General features: G+C 41.1%; 1 protein-coding gene across 1 annotated transcript; it reads right to left on the reverse strand.

Annotated features, from left to right (window-relative positions):
• Positions 1 to 684: 684 nt before the first annotated feature.
• On the reverse strand, positions 685 to 12,286 carry LOC130473209 (uncharacterized). The gene is made up of 13 exons (XM_056844735.1): positions 12,241 to 12,286; positions 12,073 to 12,120; positions 11,905 to 11,952; positions 11,737 to 11,784; positions 11,569 to 11,616; positions 11,401 to 11,448; positions 11,234 to 11,281; positions 8,827 to 8,865; positions 8,711 to 8,743; positions 8,243 to 8,281; positions 5,271 to 5,300; positions 1,097 to 1,138; positions 685 to 994 (listed from the first exon to the last, which is right to left on the reverse strand). Exons 1-13 carry the CDS (start codon positions 12,267 to 12,269, stop codon positions 685 to 687), a joined length of 810 nt encoding a protein of 269 aa, XP_056700713.1. The 5' UTR covers positions 12,270 to 12,286.
• Positions 12,287 to 12,550: the final 264 nt, after the last annotated feature.

Below are 12,550 nucleotides of genomic sequence, written 5' to 3' on the forward strand. Positions count from 1 at the left end.
GAGGAAAGTTGGAGGACGGCTACTTGGAGAATGGTTGGATTCTCCTCAATCTCTCCTGAGTTAGAGATAATAAGAAATGCCTCTTCTAAATTGACATATTTAAATGGGTCATAATGTTTTTAATTGATCAAGTAAATACTGCAGTGCTAACAAATACATTTGATAAACAGTCCTTACTTTTCCCCCATATTGGCTGCCACCATATCGTCCGCTACCATACTGGACACTTCCATGAGGATATCCCTATAGAACAAATAAGAAATTGGGAAAAGAACACAATTTTTAGTGTAAATTTGGTGTAAATTTCTGTGAAAATTAGTTAATGTTCTAAGATAACTCCTTACTTGTCTACCACCATATGTGTTTCCACCATATTGGCTGTAACCCTGCAAAGTAAAAGAGATTTGTGAGATTTTCTTTCACCCAGATAAAACCTACTCAATGTTCAGAGGCATTTCATGATATGTAAATGCTGCTGAAAAATATTTCTAAGTTGCTAGTCACCATATCAACTGTCCTTGTCTCCCCCATACTGGTAGCATTGTCCACAGTAGTGGCTACTTTGGCCACAATTATATTTGCTACCCCCAAAATGAGCAAGGGTGACTATTTGTTGTGAGGCTAATTCTCTGATCAGAGGACTGAATTTTATGCTAAAATGTACATTTTGTAGATTAATATTTCTTACGTTTCCTCCATGTTGGCTGCCTTGTCCACCACCATACTGACTGCTGCCTTCACACTGGCATCCTTGTCTGCCACCATATTGGCTGCTGCCACCATAGGAGCCACCCTGTCCACCACCATACTGGCTACTGCCACCATAGGAGCCTCCTTGTCCACCACCATATTGGCTGCTGCCACCATATTGGCTGCCTTGTCCACCACCATATTGGCTGCTGCCACCATAGGAGCTGTCTCTTCCACCACCATATTGTTTGCTGCCACCATATTGGCTTTCTTGTCCACCACCATATTGGGCATTTGCTGACTCCTGTGAAAAAAGCAAGCCATTTTTTGTGTGCATGGCTCATGCTTTGTCTCAAAAGACAATTCATGCCTTAATCTATCAATACTGTTGAAGAACATTTCTTACTTGTCTACCACCATGTTGGCTAGCTTGTCCACCATAAGATCCCTATTAAGAAAAAAAGCATTTCTTATAAACTTATTTGGTATGTCCCTCTGGCAGGGAGATCCAGAAGACTATTAGGCTTATGTAATTAGTCAACTTGCTGTTGGGCTAGGGTTGGGTTCTTGGGGATTGTGGTCAGGAGATAGGAGGGGTTTTGACTAAATTCTTTCTGGGAACAAACAATTTATGCTATATTTGGTTGCTGGTTGGTTTGCAGCAAGTGTAGAGCAGCAACTGGTTGGTAGAGGTATAATATCTCTGTGATATAGTGGAATGGTAGGTAAGGTGCTAAGGAAAATGTTTATAATGGGAGATGTGTTCATGCTCACCCTTTGTTCAGTCTCTCACCCATCCCAAGGAATGCGGCTGGAGGGATTCCTATTTACTTCCACTTTAACCTTGATGTGGTGCTGCAATAAGTCAACCCTGACCCCGGGGGGAGGGGGGTTGCAGTAGTCCTTCATGAATCTCCCACCTCCTGTAGATGCTCAGTGCCAACATTTGCAAGTTTTGATTGTATATATCTTGTATTGGGTAGCAAGGATAGGGTGGGGCTCTTACTGGCATACTGTCTGTCTAGCTTGCCTGCAGGTTCCCTTGCTGATCTGCTAGAGGGGTCTTTGGATCTGTTGTTGAGAACACAGATATTGATAGTGCTGAACATCTTCAATATTCATGCTGAGACTGTCTTGTTGGGCTATCTTAGGAATTTCTGGCTTCAGTGGCATAAAAGAGATTATCCCAGGCTGCATTGGGCCCAACACATGGAAAAGGGCATATAGTTTTCTGTATTGGGCAAGTTTCTGGTGATCTAGTTAAGAGGATTGAATTGAAACCCATGTCATGGTCAAATAATTATTTACTGAATACAAGTTGGTACTGACCCTTCCTCTTATCAAGTAGGATGAAGATTTTAAAATCCACATTGGTTTCTGCAATGCTTTGGAGGATTTGGGGAGTCCCAACAGTGACTACATAGAGGTTCTTGTAAGGGCCTAGAATGTCTGTCTGGGGCTGGTGTTCTTCCCTCCATCTGGTTATACCCCTTCCCCTTAATTTACACATTAACTGGGAGACAGCTGGAACATTGTTAGTAGAAAACTCCTGCCAAATCCAACAAGAATACCATAGAGCTCATTTGAAAACCTATGAGATGATGGCAAACAAGGCTTTTGCTACTGCCACCATTGCATGAGCAGTGTTAGATATTTTAGGGAACAACCAATACTAAATAATCAGTAAGGGCTGAAATTAACTGTAATTATTTTATTTTTATTTTATTTTTGAACTTGTGTCCTGCCCTCTATCCCAGCCAAAGCCAGGCTCAGAGTGGCTAGCATCAAGAAAAACACCATGAAACAACAATAAAAATATACAGGCAAGTCAATCCTAGATTAAAACCAACAATTTCTGAAGTTAAAATCAAGCAGGCAGTCATTTATCAGCACACAGGGCCGCAGCCAGCCCAGGGAAAGCAGTCAGGGTCCCCTATTAGAAAAATCTGATAGAATAAGAAGAGGAGAAAGGGGAAGGAAGGGAGGCCAGCTGTGATGGATACCGTTGCTTCCCTCAACCATAGGCCTGGCAGAACTGCATTAGATCCCACAGAACCCTGGTCTCATTCGAGAGAGTTCCACCTGGTTGAGGATAGCCGGACACTTCTCAGGCCAGGGACAACCAGCAAGTTGGTACTTGCAGAGCGCAATGTTTTCTTGGAGGAGGGGGGGGGTACCAGGAAAAATGGTACCACAGATATGATGGTCCCAGACATTTAGGGCTTTAAAGGTTAAAACCAGCACCTTGAACCTGATCCCGTACTCCACCTGGAGCCAGTGCAGTTGTCGGAGCACTGGCTGAATATGCACTCTCAGTGGGGTCCCGGTAAGTACCCTCGCTGCTGCATTTTGAACCAGCTGAAGTTTCTGAATCAGTTTCAAAGGCAGCCCTATGTAGAGCGAGTTATAGTAATCCAGCCTGGAGGTGACCATCGCATGGATCACTGTGGCCGGGTCAGGGTGGGAAAGGTAAGGTACCAGCTGCCTAGCCCGGCGGAGATGGTAAAAGGCTGCCTTGGCTCCAGCTGTGATCTGGGCCTCCATTGATAAGGAGGCATCCAGGATCACACCCAGATTCCTGACAGCAGGGGCAGGTGTTAGTCACACACTGTCAAGAGCCGGAAGCTGTTACACCACCTCCGGGCTGCCCCGCTCTAGCCACAGGGCCTCCGTCTTCCAAGGATTCAGCTTTGATGGATTTATCTGTTGCAGTAAGAGTGTGATTAAAAGGGTCAGATCTATGTAAGTACACATTTTGCTTATGTTCTAAGACTTGTGATGTCTGATTTGTGTACCATGGTCATTGGAGTGGAACGGAACTGCAAGAAACAGTAAGAACATAATACAAAATTGAGTGAAAACTCATCTGAGTACAGATGTCATCTATTTTTTCCAGAGAAGAAGAGCAGGTTTTTATATCCCACTGTTCTCTATTTTAAGGAGTCTCAAAGCAGCTAATCACCTTCCCTTCCTTTTCCCACAACAGACACCTTATGAGGTAGGTGAGGCTGAGAGAGTTCTGAGAGAACTGTGACTGGCCCAAGGTCACCCATCAGACTTCGTGCAGAGGAGTGGGGAATCATACTCAGTTCTTCAGATTAGAGTCCGCCACTCTTAACCACTATACCACACTGGCTCTTGCTGCACAGGGTGGCAGTATGACAAAAATATAGTAAAACACAACGGGAAAAGATTTTTTAACTCTCCAAAGTAAGATGAGTCCTTTAAAATTACAGGAAAGGAAATGAGAAATTTTGAAAGCGCTCCATGCTTCACACTTGACAAATTTTCTATATGGATATCATGTTTGTGTAGGAAATTGCGTGTACATTGGAAATACACCATCTTGTGTACTGAGTGTCCATTCGTTGTATGAACATAGGATGGAAGCGGGAAGCATTAATTGGCAGACATTCCTTTACATGGGCTAAAACAGACTCTTATGTACTCAAGAAAGCTCACATATGGGGCACGTGGAGTTACCTAATGGAGGTCATATTTGTACTGGAAATTCATCAAGTCTGACAGTGTTAGCATTTCAATAATATAGTAAGTAGTGATGAAAGAGTCACTAACGTTGTAAACCTATGTGCTTTTATCCAGGAGCACAATTGGACTTAATTCTGAAAAAACATGTTTAGAATTCAGCTGTAAGTATCTGAATAATACATTAATTGTTGGCTATTGTTCACATGTAGCTAGTCAGCAATGAGAAAAGTGGAAAATGAAGTAAAGAAGGGAAGACTTTTTAATCCCAGGATGGAACAGGGTCAAAAGTCACTCCTTTCTGACTCTTTTGAAGAAGAAAAATGTGGCTACAAAATGTGCAGGGAATCTCAGGGTTGGAATGCAGTCCTCCGATGCCATACCGAGCTTTTGAAGCCACTGTGGTGTATTTGCTAAAGTGTTGGTCTGGGGAAACCAAGGTTCAAATCCCTATTCAACCATGACGCTTACTGGATGACTTCCATCTAAATTCTCATAGGGTTGTTGTCAAGGTAAAATAGTGGAGGGAATGTCACCTTAACCCCATGTAGGAAGGGCATAATAAAATGTGGAAAATGTTCCGTTCTTGCTCAAAAGAACAGTTAGTTCTCCCATCTTTCTCTGCTCCATTACTTTCTGCCAACACTGTATGACAAAGTTTTAGCAAATTATCATCCAGTCTAGGGAATGGACTTTATTTTAAGAGGCTTCTGCTAGAACACTGTAGTCTCAAACAGTTTATCATATATATATATATATATATATATATATATATATATACACACACACACACACACACACACACACACACACACACACACACACACACACCAGCTCTGCTGACCCCTGTGAGACTGAACTTCAGCTTCAGTGCCCATTATTTTTAAATTTCAGCCTGGTAGTATGAATCTAGCCTCAAGCATTTAATAAACAACTTGATGTTGTGAAGGATTGTAACCAAAGCAATAGAATTTGCTGCACCTCAGCTGCAGAGAACACCTGCTTTAAAAACAAAAAGTTCATTCTTGAGCACAAATGCATTGTGTTCCAGTTCACTTGGTTACAAAATAATATAGCCAGGAATAAGTACTTACAGAAACCCTTCCTGGGCAATAACAGCCAGTCTGTCAAGAAAACAGAAAATCCTTCATCAATTTCATGATTAAAAAGAAATATGTCATCTTACTAGAATGCCATTCTTATGGAATACTGTTCTTTTACAGAAGAGTGAACAATCTTCCTTTATGGGTCTAGTATGAAAATTTTGATTTTTTTTAGTATCTAAAATAAAATGGTTGATCTTTCAAGATAGATTTTCCTAACTATGATCACCTGTTGGGTTTATAATTGAGGTATCCAAAATGGCTGGTAGTCAGTATTTCCTATACTTATGTTAAGTGGGGTATTTCAGCAGATGACTAGTGCTAGTGCTGATCCAGAATAAGCTTCCAAGATAGTCACAGGAACAAACCTTAACCTAAAATTCTCAGGCTTCAAATATACTGATTTTTTTCATAGGAGTTGTATAGCTCTAAACTCATGGGGTTGGATCCAAAGATCTGTCAATAGAACATACAGGTGGATGTGGCTGTTTCTTATTTTCCCCTTTCCCCAGTAGTGTCTTCTGTTCCTGGGAAAGTTGATTCCCAGGATCACAGCACCCATGTGGGGTGACAGGAACATGACTGGGGGCTGCAGTAAGTAGGGGAAGGGGTAGAATTGCTCATCCTCCCCATTCTGTCAGTAGAGTTTTGCTTGTGGAAGAACGGGTGATTTCACCCTCTTCCCCCCTCACTGCAACACTTCCCCCCAGGGTCTGTTAGTCTACACAAGTCTTGTGACCTTGGGAATCAACTCTAGGGTTGCCAACCTTCAGGTGATGGCTGGAGATTTCCCGCTATTACAACTGATCTCCAGTTCACCTGGAGAAAATGGCTGCTTTGTAAGGTGGACCTATGGCATTAATACCCCATTGAAGTCCCTCCCCTCCCTCCCAAACCCCACCCTCCTCAGGCTCCACCCCAAAAATCTCCAGGTATTTCCCAACTAACTCTCTTGGAATCTGGATGGGACTGCCGGAGGAAGGGGAATATAGCGAATATCTGTTCCTTCTGCTAACAGATCTGTTGGATACAAACTATAGACTTTGGGGGGGATAGCCCTCCAGCCCTCACCACTGAAAAAGGAATGCTTGCTGATAGTAACATTCCATGTCTCTGATATAAAGAATGAAGAAACGTTAATTTGCATTTATCTATTCTTTCCTTCTGTTAATAGTCAGCTTTGCCTTTATGGTGCTGTATTAGGTGCATTGCTCACCCCACCCCCACTTTTTTCTCTTCAGGCAGTTGGGTTCTCTTATGCAGTCTTTTGGTATTAATGATCCCATCTATGATCAATTATTCTTTTATACTTCTTTTCTCGGTAATCTTTCATCTTGCCTTATTGCTTTTGTGTCGTTCACTGAGTTTTTAAAATATCTCTCCTCCTGGATCCTTCTTCCGTTGTCCCTCCTCTTTCTTTATCTATTGCTGATGTTAATATTTCACCCTTTTTTCAGATTTGGAACACTGGAATTATTTTATGGTATCCCTGTCTCTGTTTCTTTTCAAATTATTTATTTATTTAATAGTTCACCTTTCTCACTGAGACTCAAGGTAGATTACAGAGTGTAAGTCAAATACGATCAACAGGATCGGACACCCGATAAACAATGCAATGGAGTTTGGACTGCTCACATTCTTCCTTGGCCAATGTGATTTGATATTGAGCGCCATCTTGGGACCTGGCTGAATTGTAATTGGGTTTTATTGTTTTAAGTTTTTAATATTATTTCATTTTAAGTTTTTAATATTATTGAGGTAAAATTTTAAATGTTGTAACCTGCCCTGAGCCTGGCTTTGGCCGGGGAGGGCAGGCTAGAAGTCTAAAAATAAAAAATAAAAAAATACATTTACAAGAGTAGCAGTAGCTATGATATTCACTACTCTTTTCTTGCTGAGTTTGCCAGTTAACCGATATCCTGTTAAAACGTGATTATTCGATCTCCCCTGAGATCAGCCCAGGTCAAATTGTCCACATCTCCATGCATAAGCCAAAGCGCAGGACAGTAAAGCTGGGGGGGGGGGGGCGGGGGTGTTACATTTTTCTCACAGTAAGCACTTCAGCCTATTTCAAAGCAACGTTTCAAGGGGCTGGTTATTTTTGTTTGTTTGTTTCCCACCAGGATTTGTTTCTGAGCAGGCATTTTTCTCACATAAAAATGGGTTTTATAATGGTGCTTTGGTTTCTCTGCCTCACCCTGTTCCTTTTAAAGAGTTCCATTTTGTGAAATGAGTTTTAAAACGGCACTTGGGAGAGCATGGGAGAAAGGAAACAGGGGGTGACTTTTCACAGTAAGCACTACAGCCAATTACAAAGCAGTGTTTTAAAGGGGCAGGGACTTCCTGATTTTTGCTGCTTTACTCCAGAAACCCCAGGACTTTCTCCAGGATGAACAACAGCATGCATAGCATTTTTAGGATTCGGGAAAGAAAAGTGTGGGTCAAGAGAGCATCGAACCCCAAGTAAAACTCCCATGCATAAAAGATCAGAGTGAGACACTTGGGTTTTTTTCATAATCCCTAAAAGCAGTGAGACACAAGATAAAACATGATTTGCTTTTAAAACTATTACTTGCTATAATACGATTAAACAATGCTAGTAACTATGATAATTTTAGCATTTATCTTCACAGTAATTGTAGGGGTAACTTGTTCATGCCTATATTTTTTCTGTCTTGCTCAATAAGAAGAATATTTTCTTATCTTACTAAAAGATAAAAGTTTCTACAGGTGTTCCGTCTGGTTTGCTGGTTAATTGTTTAAAGAACCGAACTAAACCCCCTTATTGTATTATCAAAATTAAAGGCTGTTAATCACCTTTAATAGATATATCCTGGAAAACTCTGCTACTGTTAGACAGTTTTGAACAGGCAAAGCCTTTAAAATTGTTTAGTGCAGCACCTCTAATAGGTTGTAGGTGGGAGAGAATCCCTCATTACACAAGCATTGTAAGAGTTTCTTACCTGTCCTCCAGAAGGCTTGCTTCCTGAAGATGATGCACTCTACATTTACCAAACAAATAAGTTTTCATTTTCTAAATGTCTATAACTACAAAGGTATTCACAAACAGTACCTATTAATTATGTCACTTGTATGATGAGAGAGTGCATACTTGTCCCCTCTTTTGAATGCCTATATAGAGTGTTAAATGCTGTAGAAGGATTCTGGGCAGCTGTGCCCTCTTGGCTGCTCTTAGCTGCAATTTGTGGCTCCACCCCACCTTTTGGTCACTCTCTGTGGGATGTTGGGAGAATGGGGCCAGGAAGCTTCCCTCTGGTCTGTACCGGTCTTTTAAAGGAGGATAGGAACCTCTTTGCCATTAATGTAATTCTTTTTGATGGTTGACCAGAGAATTAAGTAGCTGGCAAATTGCTCCTGTATATAAAGGATAACAGCAAATCTGGAAGCAAGGTAAATATTTTAAAGATTACCTGATTACCAGACTGGGTTCCTCCTGAGGATCCCTGCAAAATAGTACACAAACAATATTTTTCGTTGCTAGTATTACCAATAAATTTGAGAATAAGTCCTTTTTCCCATTTCTTACCTGTCCACTAGTCTGATTGCCTCCAGAGGAAGAGGAGTTCTGTGAAAGATTAGGAATCATTTATTTCTGTTCCAGATGGTTCTGACTGAGAAATCTTTCTAAGGTATGGTGTTTCTTTGGAAAGAACAATATATATCCTAACTAAGCTCAGTGGCATACGTATGCAGAAATAGGTTCCTGCACACACATACTGAGCTGGTATATGCAAAATAGCGATGCAGATATAGATCCTTCCCTCATCCAGCTGTTGGGACTGCTCGCATAAAGCACCAGCCAGTCAATTAGCAATGACATAAACTTTATTGAGTAAATCCATCTCAGGTTGGGTCTTCCTATTTTCTGACTGCCTTCAACTTTTCCTAGCATGCGCAAACTTAGAATGGCTTTAGTATCCATCTAATTGCAAACTATGCCTTCAGCTATTTTAGCTGAATGTTACATTACATTCAACTACCAATTGAGTCACATTTATGTATCTGTGGAGCCTTAGTTCTGGGAGACATCCCACATTATATTTTGTTCTGCCCTCTTTATATATAGCCTAAAAGCAAAGATTCTGATGAGATTTTGAAGGCTTAGATTCTTCCACAGTGGGAAGAAATTATTTTTTCTTCTCTAAGATTCTGATCAGTTTGTCCTGTATAGAGTGGCAGTGTCCTTTGTCAACTAAGAAAATATAAGCTAGAGCTGTACTTGAAAGTTATTGAGCCCGTTCCTAAAGGGGGGGGGACTCCTCTGGAGTTTCTGGAAGGGAAAGCCCGTGCTGGCATGGGGGTTCGCAGGGGTGGAGCTGCTTGTAGGCAGCTTCCACAGCCCTTTCGCCCTGGGAATGTCCCCTTGAGCGGTGGCAGGGCTGTGCCATCTTTTTTGGTGGCACAGTCCCATTGTTGGCAATGGAAAATTCCCCCCCCCCTTTTAAAATTATTTTATTTGGTCTCTTTTCCCCTCCGTGGTGGCCAGGAAGCCTTGGAGGAGGAGACGTGACTGCACCCCTCCCGGCCACTGTGGAACTGCCCCCCCCTTCCGGATTCGGCTGCCTGCAGGGCGGGTGCCAGTCATTTTTGCGCCCTAGGCAAGGCTAACCAATTTTCAAAAACAGATGTCTCATAAAAAAATAAAAGCAGAAAACTTTTTTAAAGACATTATAATTAATTATATTCCATAGCACTGTTGTGGTACTTATCTTAAAATAAATAATATAAATTGTCAGTTGCATTTTTTCAAGAAATGAATCTATTTAAAACTGTGCCCCTCAGGCCAGTTCTATGCCCCTCTGAGGTCTGTGCCCTAGGCGACCGCCTAGTTTGCCTAATGGTAGCACCCGCCCTGGCTGCATGTATCTTATTTAGCTATGTACATTTTGGCAATGTTGTTTTTATGTGCGTTTAACCTTGTTTTGAACTACTGTTCATCATTACTTTAATTTTATGTTTCTTTTCTTTTGTATTTTAATGGCTTCATACAATAAATGCTACTTGTATTTATTGTACTTGTAAAACAATTCCTGATACTTATTATACAAATGTTTCAAATTCAGATTGTGAGTAGCTTATGACTTAAACTCATACTTAGGGGGAGGCAGCAGGATTTCAATTAAGAAAGTACAATCACTGGACGTTTTATTATATTTTAGAGTTTTTACCTTTCCAAATGAACCACTACTACCATAAGATCCACCCTGTGTAGAAAAAGAAGAAATTGACTTGGGAGAAAGAATTGTCCTAATCAGGCTGCTTCCATGTGGATTTCTGTTCCACCTTTTCTTCCAAACCAGAGTGTTTTTTAGTATGTTGTCCTCTAATCATCCACTTTCTACTTTTCCTCCAGCTTTGCTCTTTTTCCAAGCTTGCTTTTCTATAGTCTTTTTTTTTTAAGAACGCAATCTTCCAAGCACATATGGATGCTGTCTGGACAAGATGGTGCATATTCTTAAAGGTCCTGCCAACATCCCTGCCATTTTCCTTCCATTAGCCTCTCAAGGCTGCCATTTTCCCCACAATACCACCAGAGTATTTTTGAGGGCTTTGTTATTTTAATTTTTTTTAAAAAAATCTGTAATTGCTATTGTGCTATGGAGCAATAATAATGGTTGAATAATCCATTGCAGTGACCTACTGGTTCCTCTGAATTCCCAGCTTTCATTTAAAAGAAAACCAAGTCTAGTTCTTTTCATTACAGAGATATGAGGGGGAAGTTACAAGCAGTTTTTCTCATGGTTGCCTGAAAAGGAAGGGAAAGCTGCAAGACAATTGAAGTGGGGCAGGAATCCATTGCTCGGCTGATCCTGGGATGCTCCATTGCCATTGTGAATGCATTTGCAGTAACAATAAAAACAATACGAAAATCATAATCATGTGGATGCAGCCTCACATTCATTGGAATAATACAATGTATTAGAACTTTTTACCTGTCCATATGATCCACTGGTGCTACCATATGATCCGCCTTGTTGACCCTGTACAGAAAAGAAAGATTGCTTTTTTAAAAGGTACTGTTTGGGGAGGAGGGGAAGGTTCTAATAACAAAAGCACATTCAGTTTTATTGAAATGACACACTATATTAAGCGTTTTTACCTGCCCATATGATCCACTGGTGCCACCATATGATCCACCTGGTTGACCCTGTACAGAAAAGAGACATTACTTCCCAAAAAGGTACTGTTTGGGGAGGAGGGGAAGGTTCCTATTAGAAAAAGCATGTTCAGTTTCATTGAAATGACACAATATATTAAGCATTTTTACCTGCCCATATGATCCACTGGTGCCACCATATGATCCACCTGGTTGACCCTGTACAGAAAAGACACATTACTTCCCAAAAAGGTACTGTTTGGGGAGGAGGGGAAGGTTCCTATTAGAAAAAGCACGTTCAGTTTTATTGAAATGACACAATATATTAAGCATTTTTACCTGCCCATATGATCCACTGGTGCCACCATATGATCCACCTGGTTGACCCTGTACAGAAAAGAGACATTACTTCCCAAAAAGGTACTGTTTGGGGAGGAGGGGAAGGTTCCTATTAGAAAAAGCACGTTCAGTTTCATTGAAATGACACAATATATTGAGCATTTTTACCTGCCCATATGATCCACTGGTGCCACCATATGATCCACCTGGTTGACCCTGTACAGAAAAGACACATTACTTCCCAAAAAGGTACTGTTTGGGGAGGAGGGGAAGGTTCCTATTAGAAAAAGCACATTCAGTTTTATTGAAATGACACAATATATTAAGCATTTTTACCTGCCCATATGATCCACTGGTGCCACCATATGATCCACCTGGTTGACCCTGTACAGAAAAGAGACATTACTTCCCAAAAAGGTACTGTTTGGGGAGGAGGGGAAGGTTCCTATTAGAAAAAGCACGTTCAGTTTTATTGAAATGACACAATATATTAAGCATTTTTACCTGCCCATATGATCCACTGGTGCCACCATATGATCCACCTGGTTGACCCTGTACAGAAAAGAGACATTACTTCCCAAAAAGGTACTGTTTGGGGAGGAGGGGAAGGTTCCTATTAGAAAAAGCACATTCAGTTTTATTGAAATGACACAATATATTAAGCATTTTTACCTGCCCATATGATCCACTGGTGCCACCATATGATCCACCTGGTTGACCCTGTACAGAAAAGAGACATTACTTCCCAAAAAGGTACTGTTTGGGGAGGAGGGGAAGGTTCCTGTCTAAAAAGCACATTCAGTTTTGTTGAAAT

Source organism: Euleptes europaea, chromosome 2 (assembly GCF_029931775.1).
Source record: "Euleptes europaea isolate rEulEur1 chromosome 2, rEulEur1.hap1, whole genome shotgun sequence".
Classification (NCBI taxonomy): domain Eukaryota; kingdom Metazoa; phylum Chordata; class Lepidosauria; order Squamata; family Sphaerodactylidae; genus Euleptes; species Euleptes europaea.

Bases quoted from the DNA above. Each gene is read 5' to 3' on its own strand.
- LOC130473209 (XM_056844735.1), bottom strand. From the start codon at position 12,269: ATGGTGGCACCAGTGGATCATATGGGCAG. The intron at 11,617-11,736 runs GTAAAAATGCTT...TTTTCTGTACAG, and splicing joins CCAGTGGATCATATGGGCAG to GGTCAACCAGGTGGATCATA. The intron at 8,744-8,826 runs GTAAGAAATGGG...ACTATTTTGCAG, and splicing joins GCAATCAGACTAGTGGACAG to GGATCCTCAGGAGGAACCCA.